The 22,709-nt window shown below is 42.6% G+C and overlaps 3 protein-coding genes across 3 annotated transcripts; 2 read left to right on the top strand and 1 right to left on the bottom strand.

Moving 5' to 3' along the window:
* Positions 1-685: 685 nt before the first annotated feature.
* On the bottom strand, positions 686-4,679 carry LOC109487398 (40S ribosomal protein S4, X isoform-like). The gene is made up of 7 exons (XM_019791384.1): positions 4,617-4,679; positions 4,084-4,161; positions 3,326-3,506; positions 2,872-2,969; positions 2,359-2,530; positions 1,293-1,450; positions 686-840 (listed from the first exon to the last, which is right to left on the bottom strand). The coding sequence occupies exons 1-7, from the start codon at positions 4,617-4,619 to the stop codon at positions 736-738; spliced, it is 795 nt and encodes a 264-aa protein (XP_019646943.1). The 5' UTR covers positions 4,620-4,679; the 3' UTR covers positions 686-735.
* Positions 4,680-4,719: 40 nt separating this feature from the next.
* On the top strand, positions 4,720-9,904 carry LOC109487428 (synapse-associated protein 1-like). The gene is made up of 11 exons (XM_019791423.1): positions 4,720-5,043; positions 5,648-5,751; positions 5,977-6,043; positions 6,506-6,579; positions 6,850-6,989; positions 7,235-7,380; positions 7,605-7,648; positions 8,277-8,430; positions 8,813-8,827; positions 9,142-9,188; positions 9,639-9,904. Exons 1-11 carry the CDS (start codon positions 4,842-4,844, stop codon positions 9,729-9,731), a joined length of 1,086 nt encoding a protein of 361 aa, XP_019646982.1. The 5' UTR covers positions 4,720-4,841; the 3' UTR covers positions 9,732-9,904.
* A 4,748-nt stretch (positions 9,905-14,652) lies between these two features.
* LOC109487409 (headcase protein-like) lies at positions 14,653-19,908 on the top strand. The gene is made up of 2 exons (XM_019791399.1): positions 14,653-15,604; positions 16,488-19,908. The coding sequence occupies exons 1-2, from the start codon at positions 14,823-14,825 to the stop codon at positions 17,053-17,055; spliced, it is 1,350 nt and encodes a 449-aa protein (XP_019646958.1). The 5' UTR covers positions 14,653-14,822; the 3' UTR covers positions 17,056-19,908.
* The last annotated feature ends 2,801 nt before the right edge of the window (positions 19,909-22,709 follow it).

Here is a 22,709-nt window from a genome sequence, read left to right as displayed (position 1 = left end):
ATTTTCACGTCAAAGACCGAGTGTGAAGACCGCAGCCTGTTGTTTGTACTACACCCAATAGGCGGCGCTTTCGAACTACCAGCCCTGGTGCATTGTTACCTGTACTACACTAGTAACTTGCTGTAGTGATTGAGTTTTGATTGAACGGACTTGACTTAGTTTTCCCATGCCAGCAGTTTGGTAATACAAGAACATGTAATCAAATTTGGCCACTTCAGATCAAAGCATAGTCATAACCCCTCAACTTCAAGGATCTTCGATCAATTTGCCTTCCACTTCAAGGATTTAGTATGTGTTCATAGGCTTAACTACTCTACTTGGAGACCTTTCACTTTTTGATGTACTAGTATCAATTTTCCACCTGTGCTGTCAACCTACTCTCTCAGGACACCAAACTCAACAATGCAGCCACCCAAAACAACTTCCTGAATTCTTCCAAGTACCTCCCACTTCCTTCAGGACAAATTAATATCCAACGGGACCCTCTCTACATTCAACCTATCTGCATACACACAAACCCACCCCAAATAATACCTTCATTCATCTTCTTTCATAGCCTGGGTACCATCTGGATTTTCGCTCCGCAACACTTGAAAAAAGTGATTTTTTTAAAGCGCTGCGGAGCAAAAATCCAGATGGTACCCAGGCTGCTTCTTTCATTCACCACAAAAACATGACACCAGGGTTTGTATGAGGACAGTGTTTTTCTTTATTTGTGGGTCTTCATTATGATTTCTATACAGCTGTGGCAGCCTTGAGGGCCAGCCGCCTGTCGCGCTCCTCTGCGATGGACAGATGAATACCCTTGCCCTTGGGCAGCGACACCCACGGCTTGTTACCCTGGGGAGGAAGCAAACAAAACAGACTGTCAGTTTGTCACTTAATGGCAGGAAAAGAAATAAATCATGTCTACTTTAACTATTACAATGCAGCAGCAAACTTCATTTTTTCAAACAGAATTCTAAACTAGAAGTAGCACAAAGTTTCAAAAAGTTCCCAGGTTTTGTGGGATGAAGCAAAGGATCTTAAAATTTTGTCCGCATACAAAAAAAAGGCATGCTGCCCTCAACATTTGTTGTTAAATTTGTTAGAATCTGTGTTATTGGGTGTCAGGCTTTTGCAATTAAATTTACTTGACAAGTGCATTACTTTATCAAGATATATTATACAAGTTCTACTTGACACATGAAAAAAGCAATAGCAAGACTGTCTAAATTCTATTATTGTATACAACCTAAACAGCCCTCCCAAAAGGAGGGAAGAAATGAATGAGAAGTGGAAGTCAGACTCACCCGTCCGATGATGAAGATGTTGGAGAGACGGGTGGCGAAGGTGTGGCCCGCGGAGTCCTTGACGTGGACGATGTCAAAGGATCCGGGATGGCGCTCGCGGTTGGTGACCAGACCGACACGTCCCAAGTTACGGCCTCCAGTCACCATGCACACGTTGCCTGGGGAAACATCAGAACAATCAGTTTTGTTGAAAAATAATAGTGCTTGAGCAAAAATCCAGTGTCACTGACAAAAGGTAGTGGATGCTACCTGAAATGTCTGACCAATTCCAAAATCATATCCACTGGCTCGAGGAACTGTTTCTTGACTATCTTATTACCTGGATGTCTAACCTTCACTGACGTATCAAGTTTGTTTATGTTTACAATTGTGTATTATTGTTATATGTAATGAATGTATAGATAAGGCCCCACTGTAAGGCAGTGCCATGCATGTTCATTGCTATAGTCATACAAAGTCTGGTAATGCTATCAATGATTATGGCTGATTTCTTTTTAGGAACATGACTGCTTTGAATGTTAAGATTGATTGATTGATTAATTGACATGTGTCTTTTCCCTGGGTAATGCTGAGGAGACATGGGATTGGTCAGCCCAGCGACCAATGAGAAAATGGTTCATCTCTGCCCTGTTTTGACCACGCCTAGCAAAAAATAAATCTAGCATGGCTTCGATCAGGGCTGCTATAAACTCCAGGACTCGAAATACTGCGTGCTTATGCTACCTGTTTTACCTGCATGTCATACCTTCAATGGAACATTCACTGTAAGGCCTAGAAAAAAATGTTGCGTTTCCTGTTTCAGTACTGAAAAAATTAGGGTCGGCAAGCTCTAATGATTGAACTTGTACAAATTACAATAAGTAAAACTTGCATGAAGTCAGTGTCAATGCTGGAAAACTGATTGTAGAATGTGTCATCACTCATTATATGTCAGATCATGGAGGTAGAAATGGTCTATTAGCTTGAAAAATTGATGTTCCTTGTTTTTTCTAGGGTTGGTCGGGAAACAGGAAACAACATTTTTTTCCTAGGCCTAAGTGAGATGGGATAAATGAAGGACCCTCACCTGTATCAAACTTGATGGAGTCGGTGATCTTCCCGGTGCTGATGTCCACCTGCACAGAGTCATTGACCTGGATCTTAGGGTCAGGGTAGCGGATGGTCCGCGCGTCGTGCGTCACCAGGCACGGGATTCCCTTGGGTCCAGTCATCACCTTCCTCACCTTGCACAGCTTGTACTGAACAGGAGAAAAATGGATGATGAATATGGGGAAACAAAGCTGTAAAATTGTCAAGTTAAACCTTAGATTTTGCAATCAGAAGAAGTGTAGCTACCACAGCACGACTTAGTACTGGCAAAACTTGATACAAAACCCATGACTCAAGTCACAAGTAAAATTTGCCACCAATTTTGAAACAACTTGCACATGACTATACGGGATGAAGAGGGAAGTGGAAAATAACTTATTACTTGTGGAAAATAACTTATTACTTCTGTCAAACTGTCTGTTTCTGTAGGGGTAGTATAGTTCCCAGTAGAAATGATGAATCAGTACTGCTAGACAGTTTGAGATGTTACCTTGGCCTCCTCAGGAGTGATCCGATGGATGGTGAAGCGTCCCTTCACGTCGTAGATCAGCCGGAAGTTCTCAGCAGTCTTCTCAATGGTGATCACATCTACATGGAAAAGAACATCAATATTTAGTTCATTACCGCCTTGTAGCTCCTTTTCAACATAATACAGTACTGAGCAACTCTACACAAGCAATCACTTGTGTTTGTAAACTTTCTCCTTAAATTTTATAAGCTTTCTCCATTGGAGGAAAAAAAGGTTATGCTAACACTACATGATATTTACTAGTATTTGGCTAGCTGCCCGTGTTACGCTATCCTTAGCTATCAGGCTGATTTGGCCACCTCTCTGAGAATGGAATGGTCACTAGAGGCCTCTAACCCAGGGCCTCCCCCCCACTTTGTTATTTGGGGGTACCATACTGCAAGAGAGAATGTGCACATAAACCAGAATGACTCACCCATGAATCCGGAGGGGTAGCAGCGGTCAGTACGGACCTTGCCGTCCACCTTGATGAGACGCTGCATGAGGATTCGCTTGACCTCATCGTAGGTCAGGGCATACTTGAGCCGGTTCCTGAGGAACAGGCAGAGCGGGAGGCACTCACGCAGCTTGTGGGGACCACAGGACGGGCGCGGCGCCTAAAGGAAGGAGAGAAGTATAATTTGCTTGAGTTCAACTGATAGTTTGTTGCTAAATTATGATGGCCTTCTTTTTAACAACATGACTGCTTTGAATGTTAAGATTGATTGATTGAATGATTGATTGATTGACATGTGTCTTTTCCCTGGGTAATGCTGAGGAGACATGGGATTGGTCAGCCCAGTGACCAATGAGAAAATGGTTCATCTCTGCCCTGTTTTGACCACACCTAGCATAATTTAGCAAATCTAGCATGGCTTCGATCAGGGCAACTACCTGAAACATCTTACTGTTTTCAAAATCATATCCAGATGCTTAAGTAACTGTTTTTTTGCATTTTGGCGTATCTTATTACATGGATGTCTAACCTTCACCAATGTAAACAAGTTCATCTTCTTTGTTCTCAAAACAGTGGTCACCTTAAGTTATTCTACATACACAATTTAGTTACTCAAGTCACTTAAAATATGCAACATATTCGAAAATATAAATTTTTAGTGACCATCTTTTCTTGATCAATCTCATAATAAATGGTCATATTCTTTGGAGGAAAGGTTTAGGACTGAAGGTACTTACGAATTTGCCGGACAACTTGTCCAGCATCCAGTGCTTCGGCGCAGCAAGGCGCTTCAAATGCTTTTTCGGACCTCGCGCCTAGAAGGACACAAAAGTATGAAGCCATAAGTTCGGGTTTCGAAACACACACATCTGATCATGAGAAAGTTAGCAAGGATTTCATGGATATTGGCGACTATGTATCGACGTTTTAACGTCAAAATAGTGACTACAGACACACGCATAACATGACCGGCATTCACTAAACAAGTGTTGTCATTTTATTTACGCATTAGTGTATAAAACACATATTCACTGAGAAACTGTGTCTCGATCTGCACAAAATGCCGACGGATAGGACACGATTTCAACGTAAGCAACCGCGCATACTTCAAGTGAAAACAACCCTCAAATACGTGTAGGCACCAACATTTCCAATTTTCTAACACCTTTATTGTCTAACTTAGGTTTCTAGCATAGATTTCGACCTTTATAACGCATCCTTACTCCAGATTACGACAGATAAACGAAGGTGTCACATATTTTTTACCCACCATGTTGGAAGCAGAGGGAAAGAGGAAGATCCGCTCCCAGCATGCACCAAATCTCACGAATTCCCGTCCATGGCGAGATTTTCTCGCGAGAGCCAAACCCACGGGTCACAGGTCAGATTGATAGAGGACGTCACAAACGGTGATGAAAGTATGTTGATATCTTGATTTCGACACGTTTAGATTCGATTTTCTTACAAAACAAGGTGGATTTCTACACAACAAACCATGTTTAGTAGCTTTTGGGGAGGCCAGGCCGCTACAAATTCCAAAGAAGAGGAGAAAGTAGGCGAAAAGGGGGACAACAGCGAGACCAAAGAAGAACAACCAGCAGAAGAGAAGTCCTCGCCTGAAAGTGGGTCTGAGACGAAAACTCCAGAAGGCGGAGGAGAACAAGTCGACTACACACAAGCAGCCAAGGCATGGGGCAGTGAGTGACGCGTCATTGTCTCAGTGTAACCTGTAGAATCCATTGTAATCCTCCTGTGGTCATACATGGTCTTTGTTTTGAACAATATGACTCACCTAGCTGCCTGTCCGATCACACCTGCCCTCAGGCGAATCCAGGTGTCCAAAAGGTGTAAACAATAGAATGGCGCAGTTCGACACACGTTGTGTATTTCTTTGTTTTGGTGAGGAAAATATAGGAAAAGTTGTAAAGATAGAAAGAAAAATCTAGAACCCAGTTTAGCTTGATATAAAACTAGACATGTTCTTGCACTGATTGTGTAAATCGAAGGAAAGACACTATAACTTATTAACAGTTCATAACATTACAGACTCGATAAATAACCTTGCTCATTTGAGGTTGAACAATGAACAGTGCTGAACCAGCCTGTCAGCTCTTCATAGCGAGAAATTATGTAACACAAGTTAACCTCTGACAGCCTAGCAGTCCCCAATTACAGTGATTCAACACAGATTTTTGCTCTAGTCACAAAACTGCTGTTTTGCTAGTTATAAGATCAATCAGATTTGGATACTTAGTATCACGTCCCAGTCATTGTTTTCTTGTTTGTGTTTCCGTGCTGCAGGTTTTCTGGTCAGCGTTGCGACCTCCGCCACCAAGACGGCCACCCAGCAGGCCAAGAAGGTCACCAAGTCTGTCCAGCAAACAGCAAAGGACCTGTCAGAAACTGTGAGAAAATCTTCACACATCTGCTTTGTTGTTGTTGATGTGGAAATGGTTTCCTTTGTTAAGTAAATTGTAATGATGAGCTGAAGCAAAATAAAAACACCCAGTAGAAGTAGATTTACATGATGGCTGGTGTAAAAGATATAATATTAAAAAGAATTTCTTAATACCAGTAAATCTGTTTTTGTGAACGTCTTTAGTTTTGATTGCTATCTCTTTTTACTCCAGTCCATTCTAGGTGATTTTCAGAGGGAACAAGAGAAATTTCTACAGGAGAAACAACAGATAAGAACAGGTGAGAGATGAAACCATGACTTCAGGAATTTTCTATCAGTCTCACTTCTTTGTGGCCTTCTTATCATCCAGTACATCCATTTACATTGACCCACACCAAAAGTTTTTTTTCTGTGTGTGTTTGTGTATATAATTTGACCACCTTTCTTTTTCCTTCTAATGCAGAAGTTTCACGGAGGGGTATGTGTATTTTGTTTGATACCTGCCATACAGAATGTAATATGCTTGGTTTCGGTATGCTTCAATTCTGTTGTAAATGATGATTATGTTTGGGGGTTTTGGTGTTTTAAGGTCGCTTTCTTTGTTCAGACCATTTTAGGCTAATAGGTGGTGACAAGACAATCATGTGGTGATGGCCCAGCCCTGCTGCCTAAAGTTTTGTTTGTACATGTACTACTGATGTTGTTCTTGTCCTACCAATGTGTTGTTGATGTCCTACTCTTGTGCTGTTCCTGTTCCACAGAAGCTGCCGTGCCCCCCTGGGTTGGTTATAATGAGGAGGCAGCCATGAAGAGTCAGATCCTGGCCCTGTCACAGGTCAGTAGTGGGGACTTTTACATATAGTCTGTCACAACAAAGAACCATAATTTCATGCATTATTTTTTTTTTCTGAGCACAAAAAAGGACATCAGTTACTGAGCTCCCTCTCTGTAAAGGTCACCAAGAATGTCACTGATTTTCAGCATTTGAATTCAATTGAAAAGACAGTTTTCAAATGCTGAGGGCACCATCTTTGCAGCCATACATCTCAACATGATATATGTACTGGAAGCAGGCCACAGTTAACACCCTGCTGTGTCTCTCCAGGACAAGAGGAACTTCATGAGGAACCCTCCAGCCGGCGTGCAGTTCCAGTTCGACTATGAGGCCATGTTCCCTGTTGCCATGGCAACACTTCAGGAAGACCCCAACCTCCAGAAGATGAGGTTTGAGCTGGTCCCCAAACAGTAAGTAATGCCAGCAGAGCTTCTGAGATGATCCCTGAACAATAAGATACTTCAGCAGAACATACGAGATGGTCCTCGTATAGTAACATCTGGTGTCTATTACCTATCATTAAATTCCCACTAGGTCACTTTCCACCAATCTTTAGAACTTTGGATCTCTGTTGACCAATCACAGCCCTATAGGTTTCCATGTGCCAATCACAACAGTGACCCATCGACCAATCCTGTCTCTCCACACCTTTCAGGATACAAGAGGAGAACTTCTGGAGGAACTACTTTTACAGGGTGTCTCTGATCAAACAGTCGACCCAGCTGTCCTCCATGGCACAGGACAACAGTAAACCCAAGGAGACAGACAACAAGGAGACACCACAGGAGGACAGCAAGAGAGGTACCTATTTATAAGCTGTGTACTTTTGGTAATCTCATAGCAGATCTCTCAGTACCCAGGACAGTACCCAATACTGCGTGTAGAAATACAGACCAGTCGAGATTTGGATAGACACAATATTTGTTGAATCTGTAACAAATGTTGAAGTCAAATACACTCATCTGTAAAACTACTGTGTTCTATTCTGCTAATAATAATATGTTCTTGTTTCGTCCCTCTTGTAGAAAAGACTCCACCACAGAGTATAGAGGGAGGGACCGGCACCCAGGTGAGACCAAGTCTGGACGTGTGTAAAGTCACATGTGACACTCAGAGTCTCTGATACTAGTATTTGTAACAAGGTTTCCAGTTTCTGAGGTTGTTCTGATCCAGGTGTAACTCACAAATTTAACCTGTTGTTGTGGTTGTTGCTGTACGTATGTAAGTGACTCAGAAAGTGGCAGCAATAAAATTTTTGAACAAAGTGTGTCCCTGTTAATTAACCTGGCTGAACAGATTTGAAGCCATGTTGTGTTTCCCTACAGTTGGACGGGGATTCGTCAAGTTCTTCCTCCCATGGATTTGAACACCTAGAAGTTAGTACTTTTGTACTTAAGAAGGCTGTGGCTTTGCTTGAGACATTCGACAAGCTTTTGGCATCTTTGTGTGTCTCTTCTCTGTCCCTCCAGAACTCGTCTTTAAGCAGATGTGAGGAGGGGAGATTGCGGTGTTGGGAAGGTTTGGGGTAAAAAAACCCGGGGCAGTTACTAAACGTTATGATCTTGCCTATCAACTTCTGCTTGAAGACTATGCTTGACTGCATATATGTCTATAAGATGGTAGATAGTCTTAAGATGTAGCCCTTCCTGTCTCCAGACGTTTTATGGTCTCCATCTCTACCTCCTCTACAGCCCCAGTTTGACCTTGGCTCAGAAGACCTCGGCACGAGCCCGTCTCAGCACGAGTTTGCGAGCGACGCGTTTGAGCACAGCACAGAAGTGAGTGAAGAGGAGATGCAGAAGGCCATGGAACAGCTGGGCATGGACAAGAAGGACGAGACAACAGCTGATGGTACGGGGGATCTGACTAATCAGACTGTATGATACAGTGGAACTTACTGGAATCAAATATAAAAGGGGCCTTTCCATTGGATAGTCTTAAATGCTTGTTGGAATTGGAGATAAAAAGTATTTTCTTTCCATCAATCCATTTTATAATGTGTAGCAAAAGTAGAGATTATTATCCATGTTGTTCTCTTTCTTTCCTTACACATGTTGAGGACAGTAGACTTGGGTCTCAGTACATCAAGTATTAAACTACAAGTTACAACAGTGTAAACCTTTATGTTTCTTGATTTTATTCATGATTTACTAACTTCCTTTAACTGCTTCAATTGCTGTCATGTGTTAGTGGTTAATATTTGCCCTTTGTTTGTTTCCTATGTTGACCACAGAAGGAGAACCAAAGAGTAGGTTGTTTTTTGTTTGGGAGTGTTTGAGCAACCGGCTGTAGATGCTTGCATTCAGTAGCTGCATTTTTGGGGCTTTTGCAAATTGGTGAACCTTAGTTTAAGAGTGGCAGGTGTTTGGGAAGAAGGCAGTACAATTACTTTCAAATGGAAACATGTTAAGGTGTTGTGTCTCGAAGATGTTACATGCTTGCTTTCTCATGTCGTGAAGGGTATCTTTGCACCGTTTGACCACTGGCTGTAGGTGAGCACCTGAGCACAAGAAGATTGGTTACTTGCAACGTGTCTTAACTAGTTTGACCTCTGTCTTACAGAGGAAGATGTGCCAGAGTGGGAGAAAGAGCTACAGAAGGAGCTGCAGGTAGGATATTGTCGACTTCAGTTTTGTCACTTTTTCTAGTTTCCTCTTAGGTTCATACCTCTGTTAAAACATCATAGGAACACTCTGGGTATAGATTTAGTTGGCTGGAAAAATCACTATTAAAAAAAGTTATTTTCTTTCTTTATTCATTGCAACAGTGTGAATGTGTGATATTCACCACAATGGGGAAGAGAGGGCAACAAGTTGCACTCTTTGTACACAGTAAGAATAAAATCACCTGTACAGACCAGAAAATCTACTCCAGTCATGAACTGTAATGTTCCCCAACTGTAGTGCTAAGTAGAACCAGTATCCAGTTAGTATTGCCCCGTGGAAGGTGAACAGGAAGGTCACAGAAATGTCAGCAGGTGATTGTAAACTGGTTGTATACAAAGAACTTTGTGAGACCATTGTATGAACAGTATTATTATACTTCTACCCTCCCCCTAGGAGTATGAAGTTGTGGACCAGGGGGCCAATGAACAGTGGGAGAAGGAGATAGAAGACATGTTGGGACTGGAAGAGGACAACGAGAAGAACTGAGAACCAACACCCCTTTTGTTACAATGGTACCATCCAGATGTCAGGCATATTTATTGTAGAGATTGTTGAGGTGTGGGCCAGCCCACTATGGAAAGAGGGAGTTATCTAGAAAACAGATTCAAAGGTGAGACCACACAAATTAAACAACTTGTTGAATGAATCTTCCAACTGTTTTGGGAAATTGGGACAAACAAAATCTTACCTTACCAGCACAAGGGCCAACACTATTTCTACTGTTGTTTATGACCTTTATTCTGTGAGAAAAAAGTCCATTAAACAAGTTGTTAAATGTGTGAAGGCTAGGTGTAGCAAAAACTGGGAGAAGCTTAGCTCAGGCGACCAGAAATCTGAACCACAACATTCCTCCTGAACTTTTCTAATATGTTACAGACAGACAGCAAGCACTATTAGTGGCAATCATCATCTTTCAGGCAAATTGCCAGACTAACTTGTGAGGCAATGCAGGTGTGCAGGTCAATCCATAGAAAGGTGTGTAGGTCTAAAAAGATCTTCAGCTAAGAAGTCATTGTGAGTCACGTCAATGTCAGTTTGTAAGACCAAGGAGCTTTAACGTCCTTGGTAAGACATAAGTGGACAGCCCTTGACTGTACCCAAATATGGTGATGACCAGGCAGGCATGAGGCCTCCTGGAGAGAAGTCTCATTAGATCTTCCTGGGTCGTTACACAGGTCATCATCCTAAGCAAACATTGCCTGCCTACTCTCATTTCTCTAGCCTGGATGCCAGAGTGACTGTTGGAAATTATACCATTACCATGTGTGCTAGGGGCCTGGCATCCAGGCTATCATTTTGTACAACAGAGCAGGAGAAAGTTACTTGCAGTGTTGTAGACCTGAGGATCTTGGAATGTACAAAATGTGCAAAAAGGAATGGCTAGTGCACCCTTTATCTAAATGTTGGTTATGTTTCAACAGAAATTGGTGAAGGCTACTTCTGCCCTGTCCCAAAAGATATGCTGTGGTGATGTGGCTTCCACAAATTATGGTTTGAATGAGTATGAATTTTATAGGCTGGAATTGTATTTGTGAATTAAGTGACTAAATGGCAAGGGCTGGGTGCTTTAGAAGCTGTGTACATTTTGTTGAATTCAATATGTATTTTGGGCATCAAATAGAGATTAGGAAATCAGTCCTTTTTGGGGTGAAATTTGGGTGAAGAGAAAAATTTGTCATATGTACATTTGAAGTAGAGTTGTGAGAGACTTCCTGTATTTGTGCCTTCAGCAGACAACAAATAATCCCAGACATGATGTGTTTGTAACCATGGTAACATGACATAATAATGGGTCATGTTACCATGGCAACAGGTCTGATGTCATATAATTATTGTGGAGGATTCTGTAACCATGGTAACAGGACATGTTACCATGGCGATGGAATAGTACAAAATTAATGGTAAATTTCTACTCTGCTGTCATCAATATCATGTAACGACTGTAGAGAACATTTGGATGCAAATTGTATTGGTAAGGTTTTAGCCACACTGCTGTGGCAGTTTGTGTAAGGTACTGCCACATTTGTTGAACAATTTTTGTTTTAAGGCTATAACTTAAAGGTATCCAATGCGATTTCAGGGCAGCAATACTGAAAAAAAAACTGAATAAGGCAATCTTTATGATATTTACACACACTGCTTCAAATTAGCACATTTGAGTCAGTATTTCATAAAATGGGATTTTAAAACTGTAGAAATAAGACCCAAGATGAGTCCTTTATTTTCCGGGTGGTAACGTTACCCTAAAAATCAGCGCAGGGCCCTTCCAGTAACTATTTCCTGTCAGAATATTGGGAATTTTTGCTGTATGAGGGTTAATATAATTTGGGACAGTGTGGTTTCAACTCAGTGTGTAGATAAATAGCTAGAATATTGGCTTTGAAAAATTGGGTTTCCAAGCCCTAAAACCTTACTGGATGCCTTTAAGGCAGCACCAACCATCAAGTGGGATCCACGACTAGATGCCTACCTTTTCGTGCACAAGTATCTGCATCTTTGGGTCCTGGGCTATTACATCTTTGGAGGCAGTCAGAAACTGTTACAATTTTGTCTATGAAGATCTGATACAGTTTCATAACACATTATGCTGCAGGTGCACGTGCATTGGCTTTTTTTTGCCATCTGCAAATAAAAGTATAACAGTACATCTATTTAATAGCGGTTACACAGCTTTAGGGTGCCTTCACTGTATACATTGTACTTCAATGAGGTGTTTTTATTTGTTTTGAGGAATGGGCGCTATAGATAGTATTGTACACATTTTCGCACAGTTTTAGAAATATTAGAATATTATGTTTCTTGGAGTTTCAATGGAAGAGGAAGCGGTATTGATCATGATTATAATCAGCTGTAAATATGTTAGATATGCTATTGCAAAAGGTTGACTCTACCTTCAGCTGTTACAATGAATGTAAGATAGTATCCGATCATGTACCAGTAAACTATCATTTCTGGAGAATAGCGTGTCATTTGTGTATTTTGTGACATACATGTAGTTACATAGTAGTCTTAACAGCATATTCACTCTGTTATTTTTATTTCGTGTGTCAATCATATTTTTGTCAATATGCAGTGTATTTGTACAAGCTTTTCAATACTTTTCTGACCTTTACCCTTCAGGTACTGAATGCCGGTTACTGAAATATAACTGGACATCTCTGTCTAATTAATGCAATACCCCTGCCTGGTACTAGTATTACATTGCAATTGCTAGATGCTTATGTACAAATGAAAATGCATATGTTGCTACACCATGCTTAATTTTTCTTTGTAAATCCTTGTCCAACAACCAGTTCTATTTTTGTGACATGGGTTGTGTGGATATGGGTAAGAAGCCCCCCAGCTATTGCAACCTCATGGAAAAGGTGTGGTGAGTTATACAGTTGAATGGACTTTTCTGAATCTGGATGACATGGCCAGTAAACTGCCCTGTGGCACTGTGGTCACTGATGCAGTACTTGTGAGTTGGCACTGAATGTCACAAGCAGTGTACAGACTGAATGACTTGATTTTATCAGCTCTTCAGCAGTTTGTGACAATTGTGCTGGCTGGGTTGTTAAACATGTCCAGGGTTTGGCTTACCTGAAGACTGGACCAGCAGCTTATGACCTTGTTTCTTGAGGATAGTCAGTAATTTACATCTTTGATTAATAGCCCATCATGATTTAGTCTAATTATTGAACCATTGGGGGCACCATAGATGATCTGACAACCAGTTTATTTTGCCCCAACTCTTATTAGTTGTGTCCGGATTAATAATTGTTTTATTGCAAATTAATGAAACATTGAAATACACAACTTCCAGCTCCTTCAGAGATCTTCTGTACAGTGTTTTCAACATTTGCTGGTTTTCTACCAAGGTACACATGCCAAGACATACACAAGACTTTGCTTCAAGGGCAATTTTTGGCATGTCCCAACAGGCTTGGTGGGTTTGACCAAACTTGACCAAAATGACAGTACCAAAGATTTTGGAAAGCATTATCTAAATAGATATTTATCTATTTACTATGAAAAAAAGGGAAGTACTCTGACGGACTTAAGTAAATGGGAAGGTCACATAGCTTATTTCAGAAACGAAAACGTACTAAAACATCCTTTGTATATCCATGGACCTTTTTGAACCTCCTTGGTATATCTAAAAGTCAAGTTGGTATCGCCCTCTGTTGTGGTGCGAACTGGAACTTTAAATTGCGCAATATGGCCTGGGGCTTTGCGATGCGTCTGTGAGAAGAATGCTTTCGAACTGGATTTGAATCTAAGTTTATTTCCTGAAATATCATACATTACAACAAATTACATAACCAATCGCTACTACAAAACACCAAATTCAGCATTTAGACGACAAAAATATAGTTGAGAGTGATCTCAAACTGTTTGCAGATGATACCAAAATCTTCCGCCCAGTGAAGTTTGTGGAAAGCTGCACAGTGCTTCAAAATGATCTACAGAAACTACAGGAGTGGGCAAGAAAATGGCAGTTATGCTTTCATCCCTCGAAATGTACTGTAATCCGACTCGGGAAAGGTCATCCGAACTTCAGTTACACCATGGTGGATAGTTCTATAGATATCCCCCTGGTATACAGTCAGCACGAAAAGGACTTGGGGATTACAGTGGATGAAGAACTGAACTTCTGCAAACACATTTTGGCCATAACAAGTAAAGCCAACCAGATGGCTGGTCTCATGTGGAGGACCTTTGAGTTCATAGACAGAGAGGTGTTCCTGCTGCTGTATAAATCTCTAATCCGGCCACATCTGGAGTATGGAGTCTCAGTGTGGTCACCACACACATGGAAACTGGCGGTAGAACTTGAGAAGGTTCAGAAGAGAGCAACTAAGAGGGTACCTGGATTGAGAGATCTACCGTATACCGAGAGACTTAAAGCACTTGGTCTACCTACACTGGTCTACAGAAGGCTCAGGGGGGATTTGATAAATACATACAAGTTCATCCACGGAAAATTCAACACAGTCTCACCCTTTGAACTTAAATCAGACAGCAGAACAAGAGGACACTGTCTGCGAGTAGCACGAAGGACAGCACATGGCAACAAGAGGGCTTGTTTCTTTGCCAACAGAATGGTGGTTTGGTGGAATAACCTACCAGAGAAAGTGGTGACATCACCCAGTGTAAATGCCTTCAAGGAAAGACTAGATCTACACATGAAAGGGAGAAACTTGATGTTCGACTACAGAGCTTTGGATCACCCTCAGAGACCAGAGATGTCGGTGCACTAAAAGTGAGGAGCGGCCTAAACTGGAACCCAAGCTCCTACGTGGCCGAAGAAATCTACTCTACTCTACTCTAAAAACCGTGACAATTTGCCTCGGGTGACCTTTAACCTTTCATATTGTGCTACATCATCGCTGGCCAATCAGCTGGCGGGAATCCCGACTACGCGGCGGGGCTAACCAATCAGCGCGCAGTAAATTTATCATCCTTGTTTTGCCAAGACGTCCACTTCCTCCGCCCACGTCTCGGGGTTTCAAAACAAAAACAGACGGAGGGGTAAGGTGGGAGGTGTTCGTGAACTTGAGGGAAGTTTAGGGGAACACCTGAGGGTCCCACACGATGCCACACCGGGGAGAGAGGGGCCGGAACCGTTCAGGAAACCACACGGGCGGGGAGAATGGTGACCGAGCGGGGCAGGAGAACAACAACCACGAGTTCTGGTGCTGTGTGCCTGGCTCCTCGGGGTGCCAGCTAGGCAGCCCCGTCAGCCTGGCCAACCCCGAGGACGTCGTGAAGGTGGTCTGCAACCACGACGGCTGCCCCGAGGGACCTTACATGCACAAGCAGTGCTTCGAGGAGTGGGAGGAGACCGTGCTGACGTTCCTCCGGTCCTCGGGGAGGGCGCGCAGTTGGTCCGAGAAGCAGCGACGCCAGAACCTGTGGACCAAGAAGGGGTACGACCTGGCCTACCGTGCCTGCGCCTGCAAGTGTGGCAAGGGTCACCTCCGCAAGGACCTGAACTGGATCCCCGAGAAGCCAGCTCCAGAGCACCCCGCCATGCGAGTGGACAACGAGCCAGTGGCGCCGAGGAAACAGAAGAAGAAGAAGAAAAACGACAAGCCAGATCTCGGGAAGGGTCCTCTAAGCCAACCCCCCTCCGCGGCTGTCAAAGCTCGCCACCGCCATGCCTCCTCCTCCTCCACCCTCTCCGACACCAGCCTGGCTAGTACCCCCCCTAGCACCGCGATGGACTACGCCCCCTCCCCCTCCCCGCCGTGGGAGAGCACCCCCTCCCCCCGCAGGAGTCGCACCGAGTCACAGTCCTCCGACAACAACAGTGGCAACTACTACTACAACGCCTCCATGTTCACCAAGAGACTCGACCTCTCACTTCTATACAGGTGGTTGGGATTTTCCTTTGTTTACCTTGTGTGATCTACTGTCTTCTGATAGGAGATTAGATCAGAGGCTCGAGACGTAAACCGGATTAGGTTGCGAGCGTTTCTGTGTCCAACACTTCGATTCTGTGCTAGAGGGAAGGCTGATTAAACGCTTCAATAGCATTGTAAACAAAAAATTATATGGGAGCCAAGGGTGGGGTATTGTTGACAACCTGGACTTTGCACCATACAGGAATCGCAAGTCTTGCCAAATTATCTGTAAAAGAGTTTCAGACTCTTAAATAGAAGTAATCCTTGCAGTAATCAACTTGCCTTTGTTATAGAGTAGGATGTGATCAAATGACGTTATAGAAAACACTATTGCCCAGAACCCCTGAAGCTGCCCAACCAGCTGACTTTAATGGTATTATGTTAAGCACCCATAGTGAGCTTTAAAGTAGATCAGGTGAGGTCACTCTTCAGACAGATATTCTATTTTGTCCGGAACTCCCCAGATATGACCAAGGACACTTGGTAGTTTCCAAGAAAGTAGCCATGACCTTGCAAGCACTTCAAGAACATTTTTTCTTGTCTCGTACTGTTATTGTTTACGTGGTAGGCCTTTTGTGTGATTAACATTCTAAGGTTAAGGTATAGACATTTCAAATATGCATGTCTATTATTATAAAGCAGGTGCTTTAATAGTGAATGAGCGAGTGAGTGTGCTTGGTTCCAGCATGGTTTTGAAAGAATGGGTTTAAACCACACATCTGCGTTTTGATGTGAGATTTAAATATAATAGTGTGAATTGATGTCTCAAGGTGAAGATGGTACACCTTTGATGTCTTCTTTCATTGTCTCACTCTTTTATTGCTTAAGAACTTGCCTGTTCTGTCATCTCCAGTGTCTTACCTCCGGACAAGCTGAACCCCATCCACATCAAGATGGAGGATGAAGGCCATGCGGACGACACTCGCCAGTTCGTCCTGTCCAACCTGACCGCCTACCGTGTCAGCACCATCCCGTGCGTCCTGTGCAACACGCAGCTGCCTGTGTTCGACCGCTACCCTCTGGTGGACGGGACCCTGTTCCTCACACCGCAGGACTACAATGCCCAGAGTATACGAGTGTTCGTGTCGGGGCGGTGGCTGTACCTGTCCGCGGTCTGCGTGCACTGCCTCATGGGTATACAAACCTGCGTCGTGTGCAAGAACTGCAATGCACGCTGGGACGGCAGCTCGCACCAGCTGGGCACCATGTACACCTACGATATACTCGCCGCCAACCCGTGCTGCCCGCACCGCGTGAGTTGTAAATCCTGCGGGAAGCCGGTCCGCGACCCCAGCCAGGGCACGCACTTCTACTCGGAATACTCCACGTCCGTTCAATGTCCGCACTGCGGGGTCCCGGACTACCACTTTATAAAACCCCTCAGCACCTTCAAGCAAGTGTCAGAAGGTTTAGCCTGTTAATGTAAGCTATTGCTTAGCACTATACAGACACTGCTGCAGTATCCTCAGCATTAGTAAGCTTGAAGAGCCTGGTATCTGGGCTATGGTGTGATCAGGGCAGTGGTCTCTTAGCTGTGGATTAGGGCTCGAAATACCACCTGAACACGTGTCTTACAGCTAGTGAAATTTTAGCGGAAGGCATAGACTTCTTTCTGCACCAGTGATTGCTTGATGCACTTAATTTTATCACCTTTTTAGAAAAGGTGGAAAGAAGAAGTCAGAGTATAAGAGATTTTGCCAGCTAGTCCGGGAAGTGATTTGTTATTTTGATTTAGGTCAATCCACCCTGAGGCATACTACTACTGTATGTCTTCTGAGAAGTGTAGGTTCAGGGTCTAGCTCCTTAAAAATGAAATCTGTGGCTTGCAGCATTCTTTTTGAAGGACATGCAGCATTACCTTTTAGTAATGTAGCCAAGGTGAACCTGCACAATGCTCAGAGGTGGAAGCATGCAGCCTGTTGAAGAAAGAATTCAACTTGCTATCAAACAGTTGATGTCATTCTGCAACTGTCCATAATCTGGTGCAAGTATGAAGCAAAGAAGTACTTCGAGCCTCCCACGTTTGGCAATTTTCAGTACTGACTAGCAGTGGAATTTCCAGTTTTAAAAAGGCATTATGGAAATCCTTCTGCTTACTATGCCTTTTGTTGTAAACAAGCCATTTAAGTGACCACTGTCCAGACACCACTGTCCATGATGAGCTAATTTTGCTTCACGTTGGTGGAAATTATTTCTTACTGTTAGACCAGGCCATCTGTGTTTTGTGTGTTAGCTCCCAGAAGGAGCCTGGTATTAAAATGTGGCCATGTCATCTCTATTGTGCACAATTTGTGGCCACGCATGCTTCATGCACCCTTGACTCTATGTGGTGACAACAGTCACACAGTGACGCCTGAGTTGATTTCAAACAGTGCAGGTTATATTTAGACTGGAGATTGAGTTATAACAGTGACATGATCAGCAGGTTGACATGAGTGGGGGTTGGAATGTCAGCTAAAGGAGGGTCCATTGTATCTGGGACTTAATCTGTGTCTCTTAAGCAATCCTGTGAGGGCAGAGGGCACCAAAGTAAATGAATTATAATTTGGTCACTTCAAATGTGGAAAGTTATTCTCCTTCTTGCCACATTTCAGGTAATAACTGGATGACTGAAAGTTTTACAAATCACTGGCAAGAATATACTTTGTTCTACATTATGATTATCTGATTCATGTATCAATGAGAGATTGCAAATTTGAAATGTCTCTCCAGATTTACAGTGATCACCACCCTTTCTGCGTACCTCACTTCCTCACGCACACCCAGAATTTATCTACTGGACCTCCCCTGACTGAATAAGACCCCAAACTGATCTTGTGGACCTTCCCTGACTGGATAAGAAGCTTTCCTGTAGAACATCCTTTGATCTGGCCTGTGTTCAGCTGATCTTGGCTCAGGTTGATTTACCCCCAGGTCCATAAGATGCAGGGGGGAGCTGGCAAGCGGAAATTTGGGCAGTTTTTTTTAAACACCTCTTTATTCTCTTCCACTGTTCCAGCCAAGATCAGTTAATCTTCAGCAGAAGGTTGTAGACTGATTTGATGCAGATGCATGGCCGAGTTGGAGTACTGTTCGAACAGGTGGAAATAACAGCATGAGAGGTTGCCAGCCTGTTAGGGAGCGATCAGTTCACGTCCTTGAGACTGAGCTAAATTGATGTGTACATAAGTTCCTAACTTTTGACATGTACTAATTGTTTGACTAAACTTCCCAATTTACCAAAAAAGGCTGTAGGACAAGATTAGAGCTGGCAGGTGTTCTTCAGGACATGTATGTACATTGTTCGATAATAGTGTTTGCATGAATCTGATGAGCAAAAGGGCACCCCCCCTCCCAGTTTTAGTCTTGCTGGGTTCCTTCCTGTTTCTCCTGACCTACATATGACCTTACTTCTGGCACACGTCCATCCTGAGTTGGAGTCTTCTGGCAGTGGCACTTGTTTTGTTGTTCTAGGTCGGTGGCAAAGGTTAGAGTTCAGAGGTTATTTCCCCCAGGCTGACTTGACCTTGTAATGTCAGGTACATGAGCTGGGGTGCCTATGTAATGTCCTTGGATTGACAAGGGCAAAGAATTTGTCTTTCAGCAGTGTCACTTATGTGGTAGTAAAGGTTGAAGGTTATAGCTTAACCTTGCAGTATGTGCGGTAACATGGTAGGCTTGAGTTGTTCAGGGGCGAGTATACAAAATGTATGTGCCTTATGTGGCAAAGCTGGTAACTGGTTGTAACTTTGTGAATCTGCAAAAAGGGGCAACTGTATGGTTCTCTCAGTTCTAGCTGAGCAACTGACTTTTGAGGTTCCAGATATTGAACCCTGGTCACTGAAACTTGGAGTTATTTTCAGTATTGTATGGAGAAAACGGTATTGAAAGAGTACTGAGATGTAAAATTTTGAGGAGAAATGGCAGTTTAAAGAAACAAAAAGAGGAGGATAAAGAAAAGTGTGCATTAGTCTGTCTGATGCTGGGATCAGTCTGGGTCACGTTGTGTCATATGCATGGACATGTTTACTTGAATATTTATACACAACAAAGATTGCCAGCCAGAAACTAAAAATAGTATCCTGACAACAATACATATGCACACTTATTGTGTCTGTGAGAATTCTGAGAAGGCTTTGTATGAGATGAAGTCTGTTGAAATTGATGCATGTTATTTCTTTGTTCAAGAGCAAAGCTATGTCAGAATGTTGAGGCCTAAAAATAAATCTATTTACTGGCGATGAAGAGGTCTGTCCTTGCTTTGATTGAAGTCTAGCAGATGTTAATAAGTGTGGAAACACTCCTCTCTTTCTAAAAAGCTTCACGTGCTCACATCTTCTATGGTAACATCTACATTTCCAGAAAATACATTGACCTGCAGGCTGTGTATCATAACATGAATGAAAGACACACTCACTCACTGTCCGGATCTTTATTTCTGTTATGGTAAATAAGGAACATAAAAGGCTCAGTATTTTGGTTCCTGTAGTTGTTTGGGGCTAAAGGGAGCAAACACAACTTGTTTGCTACATAGGATTTTCAGAACAGACATACCCCCTTGCAGGTAAGGGTGCATCTATGCACCCAATTTGAATTGGTACCATCAACGGTGGGAAGATCGAATTTGAGACAGTGTCACACTGCAGATCATGTCACTGGTAAAAAGCAGGCTGTGGAATAAGTTTCTTTCAACCAGGTTCTCCTTCTGTGGAAAGCGCTGCAAAGTTTGAACTACAGTGGTTTCCATAAGCCTCTATTGCAGACCCCTGGTTTCAATAGCAGCGATGATCTGATTGCCTGCCGAGATCTCAGCAATCACACATAGTTGTTGCTAACAAAAGAAGATTGAAGAAGTTCTGTAATAGAAGGGTCTGCAATAGAAGCAAGGTTGCCATGCTTTTTACCAAAGCAGATGAGATGTACAACACAAACACTACTTGTATACCTCCTTATGTACCCGGAATAATGATGTGTAGTCAGAAAAAAAAAAGCGAACAGACTGTTGGGACTGAATTGCAGTTTCCTCTGGTTTGTGAAGCCAATGTGTAGCTGCGAATAAAGCTTAGAAAATGGTCACGTGTTGTGTTTTTATGTGTGGTACATTTCAGAATGGATCAGGGAGGATGATCTGGTGTATAAGGGCAGTGCCCATATCTGTTTCTATAGCCCTTGGGCTACACATACACAGGACACTACAGTAGGGGGCTTGCTGTTCACTGGTAGTGGAATATGTTCAACCCGATACTAACCCGATTTTTATGTGTGTCTGCATTTAGAAATCAGATTAAAATTCTGCGCAAGAGGATCAAGGCTTTCTACAAACTGGCAGGGCATCAAATAAGGCTTATTATATCCTATGAAAATTAATGCCATGTTGAGAAATCATTTATGTATGGATAAATATTAAAAGATACACGAAGGTTGACGAACTGATTTTCGTGCCATAGTTTAATTTTGTTCTTAATTTGTACATTAGGTTGAAATTTGTTACAAATAGTATCTTTTGTCGAGTCACTAAGTTGTGATTTATACAAAGTGAACAGAGCTTTGGCATTTCTTGTTTCATAGGGGCATCTCATATCTAAATTGCAATCTTTCAGATTTGTGCTAACATTTCTTTCTATTCTGTGCAGTATACATTTGCAGGGACTGTATAATAGTCTTCTATTATTCACTGTAGAAGTATACCAAAAATTGCCAAAAGCTTGATCAAGCCTTGCCGCAAGATCAATACATAAAAATCACAAATATTGCATTGAATCAATGACATTATAATCATTATAACGTTCTTCATTGTATGTTATGATCAGATTCCTTTCCAGTTTGTTAGACTACCTAACACCACACAACAACACAAAACCCTCCAAAAATGCAGGTATGGTAACAGCAAACTATAACAACAACGATTTCACCTCACAAAGTCAGGCACAAAACTAGCACCTGTTTTATAACAAAAGGGTTGTAGCTCCCCCATAATGCCAAATGGGATGCTCCAAAAGCATTGGGCATATGTTAAACTCATGTAGCAGCATTTAATACTTTTTTTTGGGGGGGGGGGCATCTGAGAAGCTTTAACTTTATCTAATACTGTGAAAAACGTTTTTGTGCAACTTTGCATAGCAGTAGTTATCAAATTGATTTTTCTTTCTCCATCCTACATGTATGAAACATTCATACTACAAGGAGCATTAGATATTTGCTTATTACGTTTCAACATGTACTTTCAACATGTAACGTTACTGATGTACTTTTTCTGCTTTGAAGAAAGCACAAACAAGTGTGATATCATATCACAGTCATATTCTGCCTGGGCCATTGTGTGATTAAGAAAAAAGGTAACATATTCCCCTGATGAAGGAAGAAAATCAATTACATTTTGGCGTTTTTTACTGATTGATTGACAACAACCTGGTTCACTTCTACCTGCTGTAAAACTGTACTCTACTTTTCCAAGATCCAATATTTCCTGCTCTTCAGCTATGCAACTTATGGCCACACCAATTTGTACTTGGTGGTTCTCAGATTTGTTAAGGGTAATTATGCTTAACTGGAAAAACATAATACCCCTGGTAAACATAGCCTAAGGACCAGATTTATGTCTCAGTGTTCTCAGTTTTATGCAGTGAATACATACTCAAGCTTTCATTTCTGTACTCTGAGTTTATGATGTCATCTTGCTATATTTTCACACAACTATAGCCCGAGTGTCAGCCTTTTTAGTTTTTGTCTTCTCCCCACTGCCAGTAGCGGATATTGGGGAGCGGATGAAAGCTAAAAAGGCTGACACTCAGACTATGAGAACTAAGGATATAATAAATTGGTGTGGCCTAAGATGCAACTTAATCTATAGCCTCCAGTTTAGAAGGAACTGTGTCCACATCATCATCTTCCACCACCTTCTCTACCTGCTCCCCCCCTTCCTTCTCCCCCTCCCCCAGCGAAGCCTCCCCCCTGATGGGATCCTTCATGTTTAAGATGTCCAGGAGGGTGATTTCCTCAGGAGGAGGTTTGGGCATATCCTCCAGGCGCGTCGTGTCTGCCCTGATCTGTGCGATAAAATCGTCCACATCGTCTGCGTCCTCCCCCCCTCCCGCGG

Source organism: Branchiostoma belcheri, unplaced genomic scaffold (assembly GCF_001625305.1).
Source record: "Branchiostoma belcheri isolate BF01 breed outbred unplaced genomic scaffold, Haploidv18h27 scaffold88, whole genome shotgun sequence".
In the NCBI taxonomy this organism is placed as follows: domain Eukaryota; kingdom Metazoa; phylum Chordata; class Leptocardii; order Amphioxiformes; family Branchiostomatidae; genus Branchiostoma; species Branchiostoma belcheri.
The sequence above is the reverse complement of the archived record's forward strand: the minus strand, read 5'-3'. Positions and strand labels throughout refer to the sequence as shown.

What these genes read in the sequence shown, in the direction of transcription:
- LOC109487398 (XM_019791384.1), bottom strand. An exon ending in ACAAGTTGTCCGGCAAATTC is followed by an intron (nt 3,507 to 4,083) that starts GTAAGTACCTTC and finishes TCCTTCCTTTAG; the next exon opens with GCGCCGCGCCCGTCCTGTGG. An exon ending in ACATCTTCATCATCGGACGG is followed by an intron (nt 841 to 1,292) that starts GTGAGTCTGACT and finishes CTTCCTCCCCAG; the next exon opens with GGTAACAAGCCGTGGGTGTC.
- LOC109487428 (XM_019791423.1), top strand. Translation starts at nt 4,842, where the DNA reads ATGTTTAGTAGCTTTTGGGGAGGCCAGGCCGCTACAAATTCCAAAGAA. An exon ending in TTTGAGCTGGTCCCCAAACA is followed by an intron (nt 6,990 to 7,234) that starts GTAAGTAATGCC and finishes CACACCTTTCAG; the next exon opens with GATACAAGAGGAGAACTTCT. An exon ending in AGCTACAGAAGGAGCTGCAG is followed by an intron (nt 9,189 to 9,638) that starts GTAGGATATTGT and finishes CCCTCCCCCTAG; the next exon opens with GAGTATGAAGTTGTGGACCA.
- LOC109487409 (XM_019791399.1), top strand. Translation starts at nt 14,823, where the DNA reads ATGCCACACCGGGGAGAGAGGGGCCGGAACCGTTCAGGAAACCACACG. An exon ending in GACCTCTCACTTCTATACAG is followed by an intron (nt 15,605 to 16,487) that starts GTGGTTGGGATT and finishes TGTCATCTCCAG; the next exon opens with TGTCTTACCTCCGGACAAGC.